The sequence below is a fragment of the Silurus aristotelis genome (genome assembly GCF_946808225.1).
Source record: "Silurus aristotelis genome assembly, chromosome: 13".
Classification (NCBI taxonomy): domain Eukaryota; kingdom Metazoa; phylum Chordata; class Actinopteri; order Siluriformes; family Siluridae; genus Silurus; species Silurus aristotelis.
The window spans coordinates 1,411,250-1,430,673 of record NC_139586.1 but is presented as its reverse complement, the minus strand read 5'-3'; the positions used below and the strand labels follow the sequence as shown (position 1 = coordinate 1,430,673).

The 19,424-nt window shown below is 41.2% G+C and overlaps 2 protein-coding genes across 7 annotated transcripts in view; one reads left to right on the top strand and one right to left on the bottom strand.

Moving 5' to 3' along the window:
- slc4a10a (solute carrier family 4 member 10a) overlaps positions 1–19,424 on the bottom strand; it is a 352,554-nt gene that overhangs the window by 296,427 nt on the left and 36,703 nt on the right. The window lies entirely within an intron of this gene.
- Positions 8,534–18,715, top strand: spoplb (speckle type BTB/POZ protein like b). 6 transcript variants are annotated; one of them, XM_083557790.1, is made up of 14 exons: positions 8,832–10,666; positions 10,779–10,855; positions 11,022–11,127; positions 12,850–12,978; positions 13,093–13,209; positions 14,584–14,705; positions 14,798–14,949; positions 15,042–15,169; positions 15,753–15,930; positions 16,038–16,093; positions 16,500–16,622; positions 16,731–16,873; positions 17,142–17,195; positions 18,158–18,715. In XM_083557790.1, exons 4-14 carry the CDS (start codon positions 12,949–12,951, stop codon positions 18,300–18,302), a joined length of 1,248 nt encoding a protein of 415 aa, XP_083413916.1. In that variant the 5' UTR covers positions 8,832–10,666; positions 10,779–10,855; positions 11,022–11,127; positions 12,850–12,948; the 3' UTR covers positions 18,303–18,715. The 6 variants fall into 6 exon arrangements, with proteins under 6 accessions (XP_083413913.1, XP_083413917.1, XP_083413918.1 ...); XM_083557792.1 differs by lacking the exons at positions 8,832–10,666; positions 10,779–10,855 and adding an exon at positions 8,546–8,788 and having other exon boundaries at positions 13,093–14,134; positions 14,188–14,705; XM_083557789.1 differs by lacking the exons at positions 8,832–10,666; positions 10,779–10,855 and adding an exon at positions 8,547–8,788.

Below are 19,424 nucleotides of genomic sequence, written 5' to 3'. Positions count from 1 at the left end.
GTCCCCATAATAATCTCCATTCTTTTGGGAAGATGTTCCGATCGATTTTGTGGAGATCCACAACCACAATGGTGTTAGTAAAGTCAGGTATTGATGTTTGAATCTTCACGCCAGGATTCCATTTCATCCCAAAGCTGTCAACCCTAAAAGGCCACTCCAGATCTTCCACACTCTTTTAACCCATGTAAAGCAGATCTTCATGGAACTGGCTTAGTGCACAGGGGTATTGTCATGCTGGAGCAGGTTTGGGTCAACTAGATCAAGTGAAGGCCAAATTTTATGCTTCCACATGGAAAAGTGAAATGTTTAAATAATATGGGAGGGAAAAAAAAACAGACTGATATTATTTGTGTGTGTGAAAAAGGCTGTTAGCATAAACACTGATTGACCTCTTGCGCAAGACCCTTAACCATGCGATTTAAAAGGAATGGATATTTCTAGTTAAGTGCATAATGACCAGGAAGATAACAGCATTGACCACCATCGTGAATGTTTGTTTACTATTCGACCAAATGCTTTTTATACCGTTTATACGAGCAGAATTCTCTGTGATAGGGATAATAAAGCAGTAGCACTGAGGCTCGTCCGTAAGAGAGAACTACTCCGGGCAGCCCTTATTATCAGTCAGCCCTTGCTGTACCCAGCTCTTTGTTCTGCTGCCATGCTCTGTCTAATAAGATTACACACACACACACACACACACACACACACACACACACACACACACACACACACACACACATGCATGCATACTTCCATAGACAGACAGTCTATCAGCCACTTTCCCTTGATCCCGCATTCCCTCGTATTCCCACATCAATACTTATCCAAATGACGGGTCGGAGACTACAAACGAATCTAGTCTAAGGATTAGAACTTCACACAGGATGAGTATCACGTTAGGTGACCCCGGAATAGACGATATGCCTAAAGAGAGAAGATTTGGCATTTTGCCTCTATATATATACTTTGTGTATAATTTGACATGGAGGTTATTCACTGTCAGCTCTCTTTTCACTCTTTCGGTTTTCTCTCGCTTACTCCGTCACACTCTTTCCCCCTCTCTTTCACACACACAGGTTTTAAAACTCATTACCATTTCCCAGATTAGACTGCAGAACGCAAACAATAAAGTTAATTAAGACTGATAATTATAAGGCAGGGCGATGAGGGGGGGGGGGGGGGGGGAATCTGACACACCAACTGGAGCTAAGCAGCTAAGCCGATGCTTTTTTTTTTTTTTTCTTTCATTCTGACAGGCGCAAAAATGTTCCTCTGCCACGTGTTTTGGAGGGAAAAAAAACAACTTGACTCTTCTTAGACATACATGAAAATTGCTGGATGATCTGAACCCGGACATTGAGCTTGGATGGGACACCATACCAGGTCGGGGAACCGTCATACTTACTGCACGTTCACATATTTCTTCACATCTAGAGGCACTGTCTATTATCCATTCTGGCCACAAGCATCGTTTTTCTAGGTGGAAGAAAACCAGAGAACCTAGACAATGCAGACAATGAGAGAAGCAGATACCCTGGAGCTGTCAGGCGGGAAGTCGACCCGCTGTGCCACAGCGCCAACCATTAAACGAGCATGACTCCAACAGTCTTTGTGTTAAGCAGATTAGCAGCACTGCTATAAATGTTTGCATAGAAATAAGGAGGATAACTGAAAATGGAATGCTCTTAAGTGGCCTATATAGAGCTATCAAACTGTATTGACCACATTTGGGATGAATGTGAACGCTGACTGCACCCCAGGCCTCGTCAGAGGTGGCAAAAGTACACACATCCTTTACTTAAGTAGAAGTACAGATCCTCATGTTTTAAAATACTCGGGTAAAAGTTGAAGTACTGATTATACTTTTTTACTCAAGTGAAAGTAAAGAAGTTTTGGCTCCGACATGTACTTAAGTAAAAAGTAGTTATTACTTCCACCTGTTTTAGCTGTTAACTGGACCTCACATCATATTAGATAGATGGATAGATGGATGGATGGATGGATGGATGGATGGATGGATGCATAGATAGATAGATAGATAGATAGATAGATAGATAGATAGATAGATAGATAGATAGATAGATAGATAGATAGATAGATAGATAGATAGATAGATAGATAGATAGATAGATAGATAGATAGATAGATAGATGTGATAGCCTAGTGGGTAAATGTCAGGGTCCCCACGAGGATGATTCCTGCTCGAGCTGGTGGTTGCTGTGTTGGTAAATAAAACTTCTGGACCTTGTCCACTCTGAAAACATTTCAATTCTGTGTTGGATTATTTTCTTGATTTCCTGGTCTCTAATGAAAGATAACCCCACCAAAAAAAAAAAAAAAAAAAAAAAAAAAAAAAAAAAAAAGCACTTCTGTGGTAGCTCACTGGGTTAAGGCTTGTGCCTGAACAAGGTCCTTAATATAGTCCACGCTGATGATAAGGTTTCAATGCCGGTCCTACATGCCTCTTTCCTTACATGAAACAAAGTATGAACCCTCCAAAAAGCACACATGCTTTTCAGCAGTGGTCGCTCAGTGGTTTAAGGCTTGTGCCTCATCTAAACATGCATTCCAGTCTGATCTCTTCCATGGTTCATCAGATAAGGCTGGTGCCTCGCTGATGGTAAGGGTCAAGGTTTGAATCCTGCTAGTTGCGATGTCGCTTCTTAAATCTTTCTTTAGCATTATATTCTTGTGTTGATGGTTTAAAGGTAGATAGACCTGCTCTAAACAAACTTCCTGGCCTGTCTTCTCTGATAGTTCAGTGGGTTAAATCAGGTGTTGTGCTTTTGGTGTGGTTCAGGGTTCGAATCCTGCTTTCTGCTTGCCAGTCACGATCAGGATTCACTTCCTACATTTTTCTTTAGCGATATATTTTTGTTTTTAATGGGTTGAAAAGAAAGATAGACCTGCTCTAAACAAGCTTCCCAGCCTGTCCTCACCGATGGTTCAATGGGTTAACGTTGGTGTCTCGCTGGTGGTGGGATCAGGGTTCAAATCCTGCTATTTACAATGTGGGTTCAACTTGTGCTACTTACATCTGTATTCGCTTCCTACATCTTTCTTTAGCATTAAATTCTTGTGTTGATGGTTTAAAAAGAAAGATAGACCTGCTCTAATCAAGCTTCCCATCCTGTTTTTTCCTGATGGCTTAGTGGGTTAAGGCTGGTACTTTGCTAATGTTGGTGGTCAGGGTTTAAACCTGGCTTTCTGTCTGCTAGTCATGAGGTAGGTTAAATTCCTGAATCCTACATATTTTTATTCTTGTTTTGATGGGTAAAAAGAAAGATAGACCTGCTCTAAACAAGCTCCCCAGCTTGTCTTCCTGATGGTTCAGTGGGTTAATGCTGGTGCCTCGCAAATGGCGTGAATCAGGGTTCAAATCCTGCTAGTCACAATATGGTTTTGCTTCCTACATCTGTCTTTAGCATTATATTCTTGTGTTGATGGTTTGAAAGAAAAGATAGACCTGCTCTAAACAACTGGCATAGCCTGCCTTCCTGATGGTTCAGTGGGTTAAGACTGGTATTTTGCTGTTGGTGGGGTTCAGGGTTCGAATCCTGCTGTCTGTGTTTCTTTCTGGTCTGAATTTCTGAATTTGAAGCACGAAACGAAGGTTAAACCCCCCCAAAAAAAAGAAGGTGAGTTGTGGGACTTGATGGCTTTGTGGTAAAAGCCTTGCCTCTGAGCTCAGAGGTTGCTGGTTCAAATCTGGCTTGTCCCCACAGTTGGTAAGTTGTGTGTAAATTAGTGTGTGGTGAGTAATGGAGTGGGTGACTGTGAAGACCTGCTGGGTTACAGTGTCAGAAAAGATAAAAGATTTTTGCATTTAGGGGGAGAGAAGGGGTAAAAGTAAAAATTTTGTCCAGAGCATATGTTGAAACTTTTTTGGATGTGTTTGCTTCGTAACCCCCTGTTTTCAGCTTCTCAGATGCCAGGGGGGCAGATGCCTGAATATCGCCCCCCCTGGTTCAGGATACGCCCTCTGAAACCGTACACATCCGACCTTCCACGCAGCCATTTCTGACACCTTCATCACTACGGTCACGGGAACCTTTCACACTCTTAACTTTGAGCCCTGGCTGGGGTTTGAACCGGCAACCTCTCAACCCAGAGGTAAAGCTCTTCCAATTGAGCCACAGGATCTCCTGCAAGAACCTGATTTTTAGGACCTTTTTTGGTTCTTTTATAAAAAAATTTAAACAATTTAAAGGATAGCTAAGGAGTAGGAATTGAACCGGGTGAGTCAGATAGCAGAGACCGCATCACTAACCACTACACTACCAGAGGGGTGACAAATAAGGCTTTGCTTATTGGACTCTTGGTTTTTCTATAGTTAAGAGCCCACTGTTTTCTCTTAGATCATGATGGTAGAGGGTCAAAACTTCTCCTTCCTGTACATTCTCTCAGTTACTCGAAGTCTATGAGAAGTGACTCAGGTACAAGAACCACATCTCCAACACCTGCACCACTGATATACCATGATTTACCAGCAACCAATTTTAATGACCTTTTATTGTTCTGTTTTTAAAAACTTCTTATAATGTTCAATATGAAACTAGAGGTAAGAATCGAACCAGGAAAGTCTTTCATCATAGATCACTAATGGCATTACTTTCAAAACTCAAAACTTTGTTAGACATGTAAATAAGCAGGAAAGACAGAGACAAAGACAAAGAGACACAGACACAGCTTTAGAAAGAGTGAGAAACTAATAGAGAGACAACAAGAGAGAGACATATACAGTTAGACAGAGACATTTACTAAAAGAGACACAGAGACAATTAGATAGAGAAAATAGAGAGACAAAGATAGCGAGATATAGCCACTTCCTGTTGGAAGTGTTTATCCCGAGATCTTAATGATCTCATTTACTAAATGAGCAGTAGTGAGTTAAGTGCTTGCTCAGGTGCCCAAAACTGGCAGCTTGGAGGTGTTAAACATGTATCATATTTACAGCATGTGATATATACAGTACAGACCAAAAGTTTGGACACACCTTCTCATTCAAAGAGTTTTCTTTATTGTCATGACTATAAAAGTTGTAGATTCACACTGAAGGCATCAAAACTATGAATGAACACATGGAATTATATATGGAATTATATACATAACAAAAAAAGTGTGAAACAACTGAAAAATGTCATTCTAGGTTCTTCAAAGTAGCCACCTTTTGCTTTGATTACTGCTTTGCACACTCTTGGCATTCTCTTGATGAGCTTCAAGAGGTAGTCACCTGAAATGGTCTTCCAACAGTCTTAAAGGAGTTCCCCGAGAGATGCTTGGCACTTGTTGGCCCTTTTGCCTTCACTCTGCGGTCCAGCTCACCACTAAACCATCTCGATTGGGTTCAGGTCCGGTCACTGTGGAGGCCAGGTCATCTGGTGCAGTACCCCATCACTTTCCTTCTTGGTCAAATAGCCCTTAATGCCTTCAGTGTGACTCTACAATTTTCATAGTCATGAAAATAAAGAAAAATCTTTGAATGAGAAGGTGTGTCCAAACTTTTGGTCTGTACTGTATGTAAGCATATGTACAGTGATTAAATATAAAGGCTGTATCAGTGCACAGATGTGTGGACATCATTAAGAGCCTTTGCTATGTTTCCACACGGACAGTTAATGAGGTGATACCGGAGAAACTGCACCTCTTCAAGTCAAGTCAGGAAGCTTATATATATAAAATTATAGACATTTTACAGATTTGAATGATGTATTGTTTTTATCTGTACGATCAATAAATACAGTAATTTCAATTTGTGTCGCCATTATGAGGGAAAAACCCACAAAACGCCACCTAGAGGGTAAATTGTGTAAAACATGGCGGATTTGGTGTTTGATTTGAGACTTGGCGCAGAAATAAAACAAAAGTTTACTGATTAAAAATATTTTTATCTGGAGTTTATTTATTTATTTTATATCTAAGAAAAGACGTCGTGGATAAACTTATTTTTTGCCGAATGTTTTAATTGCGCCTCTTTTTTATTTAGTTATTTATTTATGTATTTACATTTTCTATAAAAAATGGTGAAACAGAAATGCGCGCTGAATTGATAGCGTTAAAAAAATTTTGTGCCGTTTACAATTATTTTAATGTTGACAGCCAAATATACATATATATACATACATACATACACATATATATATATTAATACAAAACTAATTAAAAATGTTGTTACTTAATGAATGTATGCAGGCTGAAGATCCACATATAGAACACAAGCAGAGAAAAGATGATGATGATGATCAGGAATGTGTCTGTTCTCATCACTGACTCCCTCTGTCTCATCCACATTAACCCCAAACTTCTTACTGCCTTCTGCCTGCTGATTCTTATCTCCATAAACTAGTCTACATCTGTGGTGAGTGAGGGTCAGGACTTTATACACCAGCGGATTGAAAAAGACGCGCAGTAACAGGAAATCGGTTGTTCGGCTGAAATCGGCGCACAGTGAAAATAAAAAAAATATTTCACCAAATCAATGAATTAAAACTAAAGTAATGAGCCGGTTTTGAAAATGTAAGAAGTAAAAAGTACAGATATTTGTGTAAAAATTTAATTAGTAAAAGTAAAAAGTTCTGAAAAATAAATAGTGGATACCAAAAAAATCTACTTAACTACAGTAACGAAGTATTTGTACTCCGTTACATCCCACCTCTGGGCCTCGTCCACCTACCACCTACATCCTCGTCCTTCTACCTGACTTTACTAACACCTACATCGTAGAAGAGTGACGGTTATTATAACAGCAAATGGGGAGTAAATGTGAATAAATGGGGAATAAAAAAACCACACAATCTTCTGTTTGGGTGTCCACAAACATTTGGACTTATCGTTCCATTCATAATATTTTCATTACATGTCCATAATTTATCATTCATCCATATTACTTTGTCATGGAAATGCAGACTTATGAAATAATTGTGGGTCTGCCTGTAATAAGAAATAATAGATGATATTATATCTGTCTTTAGAAATCATTTATTAAAAAAAGCATTCTTAGGCAGATAGGCAGGGTGAAGATCATTTCCAATACAATGAAGATACAAGTAATGGCCATGATAGCATGATATGGGAAAAAAATTTAGGAAATAAATAAATAAATAAATAAACAAAAAAGCCTAACGATATAATAAAATATTCTTACGTGGATAAGACTCAAGTTTTGTTTATTCAAATGCTGTGCTTAATTTTGCATTGAAGCTATAAGATTAATAAAAAGTCAAAAACATGCAATAGAGGTTTGCTTTACCCGGTTTGGACGCTGTTTATGGATCAATCAAGGTGCAAAAGTGTTGGCACGCCTGACTTTTCCAGCCGTATGTGGTTCTTCCACTAACTTGTAGGCACAATATTGCATATTCATGAAGATATGCTTCACATGGACTGGAGTGAAAGAATCAAGCTCTGACCTCAACCCTATTGGGATGAATTGGAATGCTGATTGTAAGGTTGTTATAATATGCACACACAAAAAAAATGCACACACAAAACCGCAGAAAGTCTATTTGGATCCAAGCAATGATAAATAATAGATAAAAAAAAATCAGAATGCCATTATTAATACAAAGTATTTTTTAACAAAAAAACTAGTTTTATTTTTTTTCTATCCGAACCTTGATTTTTTATTTTTTTAGGAATACTTACAATTGACGCACGGTGAAAGCGCCACTAAAGAGAACAACAGCACTTATCCTCCTCCTGTTACACAAGAAAACAAAGCTGGAGACACTGATCTTATACAACACGTTCTTTGAACCCCTTTTTGGTAGGTACTAACCACTACATAGAAGTGGACCACACAATACCTGCAGTTTTGGAGATGCTCTGACCCAGTGGTTTTTCACAAATTATTTTCACAAATTCCCCTAGTGGTTAAGATGCAGCGCTCTCACCGCTGCGACCCGGGTTCGATCCCCGGTCAGGGAACCATCCCCAGCCACTCTTAGTGCCGGTCCCAAGCCCGGATAAATTGGGGAGGGTTGCGTTAGGAAGGGCATCCAGCGTAAAACATGTGCCAAATCAAAACTTGCGGAGGATCCGCTGTGGCGCCCCCTAACGGGAGAAGCCGAAAGAAAGTTTTTATTTTCACAAATTGTTAAACAGATCCTTATGCTTGCCCATTTTTCCTGCTTGCAACATCTTGATTTTGATCACTTGCTTCATAGTTCAAAACCCTCTTACTGTTAAAGCATAAACCTATACCACAAAGAAACGAATAAAAGTGTGAATAAATAAGTGTGAACAATGAAGGTTTTTGCATTCTGTAATTAAAAATCTCTTGTGTACATTACATTTATGCCAATTTGGCAGACACCCTTAGCGACTTGCAACTTAACAGTTGAGGGTTAAGGGCCTTGCTCAAGGGCCCACCAGTTGCAGCTTGGTGGTGCTGGGATTTGAACTCATAACCTTCCAAGTCCAATGTCATGTATTGTGTTACTATTTTGGTTTTTGCTGTTTTGAATGTTTTTTCGATTTGAATCTTCTCATTACTGAGTACTGAATTTTGAGGAGGAGGTGGTGGTGGTGCGGGACGGACGGTTTCAGGAGGAAGTTCTGAGAGGAGCGCTCTCGCTGCGCATGCGCACTCCGCTCCCCGGCAGAACTGCAGACGCCGCTATGTGCCTGCGCTGAGGTGTTTTGAGAGGCAGGAAAAAGCTCTCCTTGTGGCAGGGGAAAAAAAAAAAAAAAAAAAAAAAAGTCCAACGATTTCCCGCAGAAATCTACCTAGACGTGTATCTGTGAGCGATTTAGACCTGACCGATTGTGAAGATTTGACTGAGAGGTTTGTAAAGAATAATAACAATAATGTCATGTTAATGCCGTTCAATTTGCTGACACAAAGACAGAAAGCAGTCCGGATTTTTTTGTTTGTTTACATAAAAAAAAAAACCAACCGCTCCGTCGATTGCTTGTTCGGTGAAAAGAAATAGTTTAGGTTTGTTCGATGAGAGATTTTTTTTCCTCCTTCACGCAAAACGAAACGATGAGTTCGCTTTTGTCTTCACTTGTTTTGGGCCGTGTGGGAAATCTAGGCCGCTAGCACGACCGGCTAAGTCCCTCAGTCTGTAACTCAGTTTCCTTTCATAATTAGCAACACAATAATCTGTAAAAACGGCTAATTCTCTAAATCTACATCCGACACGTTATTCTGTGAAATTCTTCTCTTTATATTGTATTTGTTCAGCTTTATAAACTCACTCGCATGAAGCTAACTGGATGTAGCATTTTAGCTGGTAAGATTTGTCTGCCATTAGCACGAGATAAAAAGTTAAAACTTGCTACTGCCAAAGTGGTATCGATTATCGTTAACTAATCCGGTGTTATAAAACCTTTTATTGTCTTTTTGTCTTCGAGAATTGTCGTAGTTGCTGTAATTTCACTCACGAAGCTGTAGAAATACTTGACAGAAATATCAAACGCCGTTTTCACCTTTTTTATTTTATTTTACCTTTTCTTAAAGCTTTTCTTTTTTCTTTTTTCTTTTTTCAAATAAACTTGTGCTCGTTTTATTTTCGTCCGAACGCCTTCAGTTTGTTGCTAAAGTCTTCTGGAAAACTAGAAGTTTGCGTGATGACGCCATCGGGCTCATTTGCATATTAATCTATTGATCCGGATCATTTGCATATTATGTAAATGACTGAAGGTGGAAAGTATTTTGTTTTCTTTCTGGGGTTGAATAGAATATAGTTTACAAAATACTTATCTGCGAAGGGAAAAAGGGTTGCTCTTATTTCTGTCTTCAAAAAATCGGAAAGTGGGACAGGAAAAAAAAAAAGTGATCAGTGCTGGTTTGTAATTGATTGCTGGAAACTGTGATTGGACAGTTGGAACAGTGCTGGTCTGTGATTGGTCCTTGGAAACTGTTGTTTGATTAGTCATCGGAAATAGCGCTGATCTGTGATTGGTCATTGGGAGCAGTGATTGGTCATTAGGACAAGTGCTGGTCTGTGATTGGTCAACAGAAACTATTGTCTGTGATTGGTTATTGGAAAATGTACCCAGCTGTGATTGGTTGTTGTCACCAAGAGACAGTGGCAGTCAGCGATTGTTAGGAAACTGGTAATCTGCACTTAGTTGTTGGGAACAACGAGTCTGCGATTGGACACTGGGAACTGTGGCGAACTGTAATGAATAGTGATAGTTGTTGGTGAACAGTAATTGGTCATTGCAGGGAAATAGCGGTCACCTGTGATTGGTCAATGGGAAACTATTAATTAGTGGTTGTTTAATAAAAATAGTGGTATTCAGTAATTGTATTGGGGGGGGCAACAGTGATCTGTGATTGGTTATTGGGAACTGTGACTAGTCGCGATAAACTGAGAACAGCACTGGTCTGGGTCACTGTCGTCATTGGGAACTTTCTCACTGGTATAACTCGTATAGCAGCAGTTGTGATGGGAATTGAAGAGCCGAATCAACTCCGTCAGTCATTAGCATCTGCCCTGAAAGCTGCTAAGTTTGTTTAGGAAAAATGCCAAATAGTCTCCAAATCAAGTGACAAAGTTTTGCAAACTTTTTTTAGTGGTTTGTTTGTCTAAATTGTGTGCGTTCAGGTTTTTCTGTTGACCGACTTGCTCTTATCAAGAACTTATTTTTGCTTTTGAACAGCAAGTCAAACGTCTACAACGATTTGGCGCGTGACTGTTATCTACACGCTGAGGTATTTGTAGATGTCTGTATCCGGTGCTCTTTTACAGCCGTCCTGTCCGTCTCCCTTGATGAAAAAAAATGTTTCTTAAGATAATTGTTGTGATTTTTTTTTTTTTTTTGAGGCTTCCAGAAAGTTCCAGCTGTGCTTCAGGCAACATTCAGTTCTGCTATAATACAATAAGGCCAAATAATCGGCAGTGTTGAGTGTTCAGGATTGCTTTCTCTCACCTTTGCATGCCAAGAATAAAGATTTCAATGAAAGGGGACACACACACACACACACACACACACACGCGCATGTAGCTCGAGTTCAGTCAAATGCAATTAAGTTTAACATGTGCTCCCTTTTTATATTTGCATTTCAGGCTTCATATTGTTGGCAGTGGCTTTTCCCAGAATTCCACATCATCTGCCAAGTGTTGTGGTCTGCAAGTCTTCATCCCGGTGCCTCGTCTAATTAATTTCAGTTCGGTGAGTGAGTGCGCTCTTCGAAGAGTTTTATTGCTTTCGAAACTGTTTTATGTCGATAACCGTCGTAACCAAAAGTATTGGGACACCTGTCTTTTCCAGCCATATGTGGCTATTGGACTTTTTTTTTTTTTTTCTCACTTGAACTAAGAGACCTCAAAATGTTCCAGCATGACATCGCTCCTATGCGCAAAGCCAGCTCCATGAAGATAAGCTTTACATGATTTGAAGTGGAAGATCTCCTGCTGTAAATCTCTGATCTAAAGCATATTGAACACATTCGGGATGGATTTTCACAGCGACTGCACCCCAGGCCTCCTCACCTAACCTACATGGCTGTACGAACTCCCGCCATTGTCTTGCTGGAATAGTTTTGGGTCTCTTAGTTCAAGCAAACGGAACATTTAATGCCCCAGACGTCCTGTACATCCAACTTTGTGTTGACAGTCTAGGAAAGAATCACATGTCAGTCGTCCCAATACTTTTGGCGATATAGTGTAGGTCAAATGTTTTTTAACGTAAAAAAAAAAGAGCTTTGTAAAATCATCTGCACTCGCGCTTTCATATCGCTGTCACTCACGTATGTTTCACTTCGCCGCCGAAGTGTATTGGAGCGCCGTTTTCTGATCTCTACACGCGGTGTAATATTAGCAAACAGGAACCTGGATATAGAAATAACACTTCCTCTATTCGAATATCACTCGTTCGCATCAGAGCAGTCATTCTTTTTTTTTCTCACAATATTTCTTTGACACACTTTATTTTTATTCATTTTTTTGAGTCACGTCAATGTAGCAGGCGAATCAGCGTCTTTATCACCCTTGCAGGAACACCGTCAGGTCTGGCGATATGATGCTTTAAACAATAAATATCTGCTTTAGACTCGTCTAAGAACAGTACATTTTCTCCCATGTGGCTTGGGCATCATCCAGGTTCATCATAGCCATGAAAGAAAATACAAGTATCTATTATAGTCTTAGTGTGTAGTTTGTTTGCTCATTGATTCATTCATTCATTTATTTCCCATGAATCTCCTCTGGGCCAGATTTTTTTCTAATGCTGGAGTCTTGAACAATAAAGCCGGCGCAGAGGCCAGAAAAACAAGCCCAGCATTCTTTGCATGTTTTCATAGGATGCTTTGTAATTTCCCGGATAATTGAGCTGTAACCCTTCGAGACATTTTGGCAGCCTGGCGGATGCGCCACTCTTCCAAGTGTTCTCCATTTGGAGATTATGGCTCTTAATGTGCTTTAGGGAAGACCGAGGCTCGAATACCTCATACCTCAAGAGTCTTCAGGGGGGAAACATGTTTCAAGCAGGCTGATTTGAAGCTTGAATGTCTTTAATCATAGGGTTGTAATTAACTCCTGCGCTATCAGCACCCTATGTGGAAATGAGCAGAAATGAATGCATATAGTGGTGACGTATGCGGTTTTATTTACATACGCGGTTTTGTCGCACATAATTCACATAGTCCTAGTAGCTGCAGTCTTATATGATGGAATTGGACATGGGTCATGTTCATAGTCTTTGGTCACTCGAAAGGGTCCCTAAATTCTGGCTAGTTTCTAAACCCCGCTGATGTGATTGCTCAGCCATCGGGCAGTCGGCGTTAATCGTGCACAAGTATTAACGCCCGTCTTGCTTCCATGTAGCGGTCATGAACGTCGTGTGAACGCACAAAGAGGACTCTTATTCTTGAAATCTTGTTTCCCCCTCGTGTAGGATGGGCTATGAGGAGTCTGGAGCCAGCATGCACTGTTGAAGCCGTTTCCGAGCAGTGTGTGGAGACCTGTGTCTTATTGGCATGCTCCTAAGGATGGCATGAGCAACCTGTTCCTCTTTGAACACAAGGTAATATGATCACCAACAAGTCTCATTTTCTGATTTATATGGTTATTAACAGTGTAGCCCAGTTCTCACTATTTCTGTTTATAAAAGTTGCGACATAACAGTTTATGTATCCAGGTCGAGCTTCATAAGGGACGCGAGAGGATAAAGCTGGCCATGTCACGGGTCCCGACCCCGCCTCCTCCAGGGGAGATGATCTCAGGACCTGTGGCAGAGAGCTGGTGTTACACACAGGTGAGCGAAAAGAGAGGAGCTTGAAGCCATATGTATGCAAATAGATGTGCTGGCCCTCAAATGCGCAACAAGGACAAAAGTATGCGCACACTATGCGCACACCTGACCATCACAAGTGAGTTCGAAGAAAAAGCAGCGTGTTACGGTTAGAGTTTGAGAAGTGTTTCGGGTGTCCTACCCTACGCAGAGCCCCGACCTCCTCAACCCTGAGGATGAACTTGAACTGGGATGACTGGGGCTTGAGATCAGACTTACTTATGCTCTTGTAGCTTTAATGAGCCACAGTCGAACCTCAGGATCTACTGGAAAGCCTACCAGGAAAAAAAAAAGGGGACTACATCTGAAAGTCGGTTCAATAAGCACATTAGTCTGATGGTTGGGTGTCCACAAACTTTTGGCCCCACCGTGTAAGTGCTTATTATTACACTGGAATGTCTCATGGGAGCAGAAAATGAAAATAGATATGAGAGATCTGTATTTTGCTGCTTAACTCCTACTTAACTCTGGAGTTTCAAATCACTTGATACTGGGAAAAAAAAAGTTTTCATGCACTCGGTTAGAAAATGCAACAAAACGCCAGTCTAAAAAAAATGAAACCTGTGGCGTAGGTGTATACAGCATGAAAAGAATCAAAAGGGATTAAGTCAGAGCTCCGAGAGAAGTTTTTCGGTATGTTGTGATACCTGTTGGCTAATAGAGGTGGATATAAGGGGTATTGTTCAGGGGTTCTCCCGTATGTTCTTCACGAGACAAACTTGGCTATGACGTGTTTTAGACTTTACATTTGTGGTTATACATGTTATCATTATTATAAGAAGAAGAAGTAATAATGTCCAGCTGCAGACTCTCACACACCAAAGCTGCTCATCACATTGGAATGAAAATGTGTGTGTGTGTGTGTGTGTGTGTGTGTGTGTGTGTGTGTGTGTGTGTGTGTGTGTGTGTGTGTGTGTGTGTGTGTGTGTGTGTGTGTGTGAGAGACGGCATATAAAAAGCGGATTTGAAGGGATTTCATATGTAAAAGCATTTCTTTAAATCGGCCGTTCTATTCAACCGGAGCAGATGAGCATTAGAGTGAGCGCACCTTACCCATAAACCACCTCTCGGCGTCATAACGGAGATTCGCAGTCGCGCTTTGACACAGAAATATTGCTTAACCTTGAAAGGCCAGGAGTTGATAATGAAGGGCTTGGTCTTGTAGAAAGCATATGTCTGGACTTCGAATATTGAGAGAGTGAAAGGTTATTTCTTTTTTTCTTTTTTCTTTTTTTTCTTTTTTTTATATATAAACGTTGAATTTCTGAATTCATTGCCTGTTTAGAACGGTCCATCACTTCTATTGTTAATGCATAAAAGAAATATTCTACCTGGCAGGTCAAAGTAGTGAAGTTCTCCTACATGTGGACGATAAACAACTTCAGTTTCTGCCGAGAGGAGATGGGAGAGGTGCTGAAAAGTTCCACATTCTCTTCTGGACCCAACGACAAAATGAAATGGTGGGGGTTAGCGTTCTATCAGGCCGCTTGTTTCCCATATAATGATCTCCGAATGTCTTATATCCAAATGTCTGCAATTCCTCTTCCTCTAGGTGTTTGAGAGTGAATCCGAAAGGGCTCGATGATGAGAGTAAAGATTATTTGTCCCTCTACCTGCTGCTCGTAAACTGTCCGAAAAGTGAAGTGCGAGCAAAGTTCAAGTTCTCCCTGCTGAACGCCAAAAGAGAAGAAACTAAAGCCATGGGTGAGCCCCCCCCTGCCTTCGAATAAAATGAAATGGTGTGCTATTTTCTGTACAGTTAACTAACCAATCATATTCGCTTCGCCGTTCTTTAGAAAGTCAAAGAGCGTATCGATTTGTCCAGGGCAAGGATTGGGGCTTCAAAAAGTTTATCAGGCGGGACTTCTTACTTGATGAAGCGAATGGACTTCTACCAGATGACAAGCTTACACTTTTTTGTGAGGTATTGTGAATTTCCTTTATTTTTGTATGAAAATGCACTATGCACATGACCATAATATTTGCATGTTCTTTTTAAAACATTGAGTCCCACATTAGTTGCCATTTGCTTAAAAAAAAAAAATAATACATATCTTCATGCTTTTGGGAAGATGTTCCTCTAGATTCTGGACTGTGCTCTTGAAGGTTTGTGCTCATTCAGTATAGTCAGGGACCTGGTGTAGTTGATGTAAGGAGGCCTGAGGTGCAGTCAGTGTTCCAGTGCATTCCAAAGGTGTTCTATAGCAGGAGATCTTTTGCTCCAACACATATCTTCATGGAGATGAGGTCTCCAAGTTCAAGTGTGTCCAACTTTATGGTAACCGATTGAACAAAGAACCAAATATGTCTGGAAAAATCAGGTGTCCCAATATAGTGTTAATACAATATGTGCATCATCACACTAATGTCTTATCAAAACCATGGCAACCTCTGTTCACGTCAGTGCATTAGTCAGTAATGAGTAACAGTGCAGCTCTTGTTACACTTGAGAACAGGGTTCACTGTGCATGTCCTTCTGTTCTGATGGTTTCTTTCCATACTCACAGGTGAGTGTGGTGCAGGACTCTGTGAACATTTCCGGTCAATCCAATATGAACATGCTAAAGGTGCCCGAGTGTCAGCTGGCTGACGACTTGGGCAGCCTGTGGGAGGGATCCAGGTTCACCGACTGCAGCCTGTTTGTAGGAGGACAGGAGTTTAAAGCACACAAATCCATCCTGGCAGGTGTGCATCCTGATTACACCAAATGAATTGCTCTGTTTTTGTTGTTTGTTTGTTTGTTAGTTTGTTTGTTTTGACCTGCTAACGCTTTCCAACGTCCTGCTTTGCAGCGAGGTCACCGGTTTTCAATGCCATGTTCGAACACAAAATGGAGGAGAGTAAAAAGGTAAGGAGTAAAAAAAAATACATTATTGGTTACAGTGATTTCTTTCAGATCGATACATTTTTGAGAGGAAGAGGACATTTCTGTAGTATACTGGTGTATTAAGACCAGGGTTGCCACGAGGTGGAAAATCCCTAGTAAACACCAGAAATAAGATGTTCAAGAAGCACACACCAAACTTAGGCTCAGGCGTCCACAAACTTTTGTCCATATAGTGTATTAGTTGTTCTATAGTTACTTTTACTCCCTGTCTTGGACTACCCTCAACATAGGATTCATATTAAGTTTCATGTGCCCAGTAGCATGTGTGCTTTTGGAACAGTGCCTCATCAGGTGATCTTTCAGGATCCGGTTGATTTTTCTAAAGCATTTTATAAAATTTGTATTTTTCTTCTCCCCTCCCCCGCAGAACCGCGTGGACATCAGCGACGTCGAACCGGACGTGTTTAGAGAGATGATGGTCTTTATCTACACAGACAAAGCGCCAAACCTGGAGAAAATGGCCGATCACCTGTTAGCCGCAGCAGACAAGGTGAGGGCGGCAGTGACCGTAAACGAGTTAGCGATCGCTAAGCTCTTCAGCAGTGCACGAGTCATTGCTTGCCACGTTATCCTCACTTCTCGCTCGTTCTCCGCGCAGTACGCTCTGGAGAGATTGAAGGTGATGTGCGAGGAGGCTTTGTGCAACAGTCTGTCCGTCGAGAACGTGGCAGACATCCTCATCCTGGCAGACCTGCACAGCGCCGAACAGCTCAAAGCACAAGCCATAGACTTCATCAACAGGCAAGTCCGCTCTTGCCGCTCTTTCGCGTCGCCTGGGTTCCGACACTCCACACATTCATGCGCTATACATACCAGAAAACGCGAATGTGATTACTAGGCGTGCACACAACCCACAATGACCTGGTTACATAAGTGTACACACCCTTAAACTAATACTCATCTGGGGTGTGAATACGCCAAATATAGCAACAATTTCGGGTACATGTTAAAGCCGTGTGTGTGTAAGTAGTGCCAATGTTTTTGCAACACTACCTGTTCTCCTCTGCAGGTGCAGCGTTCTCAGACAACTGGGCTGTAAAGATGGAAAGACCTGGAATAGCAAGTACGTATGCGCCGCCATGTTCCCGATCTCAGCATGTCTGTTTCGAGGCAGAAGGATCAGATAGAGAATCTCGCCGCCGAACGAAGCGGCACGATGCGATCAGACCCCGGCGATGTGCAGCGTTATCTCTGCTAATCTGCGTTTACGTGGCTAATTTTGGAAAGAGGCCTAAATGAGAATAAAAAAAATACCGCATGATGAAGGTTTTAAGGAACAGATTTACTAAACTGTTCAGACCAAAATTGTTTTAACACATCTCAATGACCAAACTGATGAAACGGTAATGTAATACCCGTGCTGCTGCTGCTTCTGCTGCTGCTGCTTCTCGGCTCATGCGGCGTTCGTTGCGGTAATGAATGAGGGCTCCGTCCTAAGCTGATCATGGCGGTGACGTTATCCGACTCTGGAGGTTTTTTGTTCCGTTTGTGTGTATGCAAAGCACATTTTTTGAGCAAACAATAATACATTGGATAAATGGCAATAAATAGAAATATATTTGGTAGCTTTTGTTTGTTTTATAATAATAATACAATCGAAGGCTTTTCTCACATCCAGCACAGTGAAATCATTTTTCTTTTCATCTCCTAGTTTTTTTTTTTAGGAAGCTCTGGTCAGAGCTCAGTGTTAGACATGATATTCCACCCCTGAAGCAGTATGGGTTATTAGGGCCTTGATCCCTGGAACAATAAGGATTATTGCTCGAGAGCCTAACAGTGGAAGCTTGGCAGTGCTGGGACTTGAACACATGCCCTTCTGTCCAAACCCAGAGCCATTTGGCAAATGCACTTAACTTACATTTATCTCATTTAACTAACTGAGAGGTTGAGGGCCTTGATTAAGGGCCCAGCAGTGGCAGCTTGGTGGTGTTGGGATTTGAACTTGCTAAAACCACTTTCCTTTATTATGCGTCTTTACTGCAGTGACTTACTTGCTTTTTTTTTGTTTGTTTGTTTGTTTTTCAGTCATGCAGCAGACATAATGGAGACTGCAGGCTGGAAGGCCATGATCCAGTCCCATCCTCACCTTGTGGCCGAAGCCTTCCGTGCCCTCGCGTCAGCCCAGTGTCCTCCGTTCGGCCTGCCCAGGAAAAGGCTTAAACAGTCCTGACCGTCGCCATGACGCGCTTCGGAAAGATGCAGCAGCCAGCCTTGATTCCTTCGTGCCCCCTTCACTCCCTTTTCACCCGTACTAAAGCCCAGCTGGAGGACTGCACTAGCTTACAGTGCGCTTTGCTCACTGCAGAAGACGACGACGACGAAGAAGGAGGAACCAGCTTTAAAATGGCCGCCTCCGAGCTGGCTCCTCTCTGCTCAGTGATGTGTCATTTGATAAATGGCCTTAAAGGACATGCCTTTTCCCTCCAGGCCTGTCCGGATTGCACTAACTCTCTTCCGTAACACCGTAGTTTTGAGGTGATGTTTAGGTCCCTTGTCTGTGAATGGTTTTCAACGTGGGCACATTAACTGGCATCCAGAATGTTAAAGCCCTGCCTGTGATTTATGGACATTTTGGAGGACAAACCCCCCCCCCCCCCCCCCCCCCCCCCCCGTGAACTCTCGAGAAAACGGACCCATGTGTCAAGTGCAAAATCATTTCCTCGAACACTTTTTTTTTTTTTTTTTAAAGCAAGAACCCCCCCCATGTTGCCCATGTTGTTTTTCCGAAATGTTTACTAGTGTGTTTAACATCAGTAAATATGGGCGTAAGTATTACCTGAGATTCTGCATTAGAATACTTGGTGAAATGTGATGCATTCTTTCTGAGTATGTAATTATGAGTATTACACAAAAGCAGAACTGAACGTGTCGATATTTTGCACCTCCTTCACTATTGGGTAAATATGAAGATTTGTTTATCATATTGTTTACAAAAGTTTTTTTTTTTTTCTTTTTTCCAACACAAGACTTATTTTTGACTTTAGTTGTATGGAGTTTATTTTCTATGATTAGCAGCTTTGCTTACTCGAAAAAATGGCAGAGTTCTTTGTGTTTGGAAAAATGTATTGTGGTTCTAAAGAACTTTGATTTATTTGCTTTGAAATTAAAACACAAAAAGCACACGAAGGCTTAACTTTCTTTTTTGGGGGGGGGGAACCCAGAGGAAACCCATAGGGACGGGGTAAATCCATGGAAACGGTAAGCAGAGCTCAGGATTGAACTGAATATCTGTAATATTCTTCAGTAACAGATCGGGTTTGATTGTGGTTTGACTCTAACCAGGACAATAAAT

What these genes read in the sequence shown, in the direction of transcription:
- spoplb (XM_083557787.1), top strand. Translation starts at nt 12,949, where the DNA reads ATGAGCAACCTGTTCCTCTTTGAACACAAG. An exon ending in AGAAGAAACTAAAGCCATGG is followed by an intron (nt 14,950 to 15,041) that starts GTGAGCCCCCCC and finishes GCCGTTCTTTAG; the next exon opens with AAAGTCAAAGAGCGTATCGA. An exon ending in GCCATAGACTTCATCAACAG is followed by an intron (nt 16,874 to 18,157) that starts GCAAGTCCGCTC and finishes TTTGTTTTTCAG; the next exon opens with TCATGCAGCAGACATAATGG.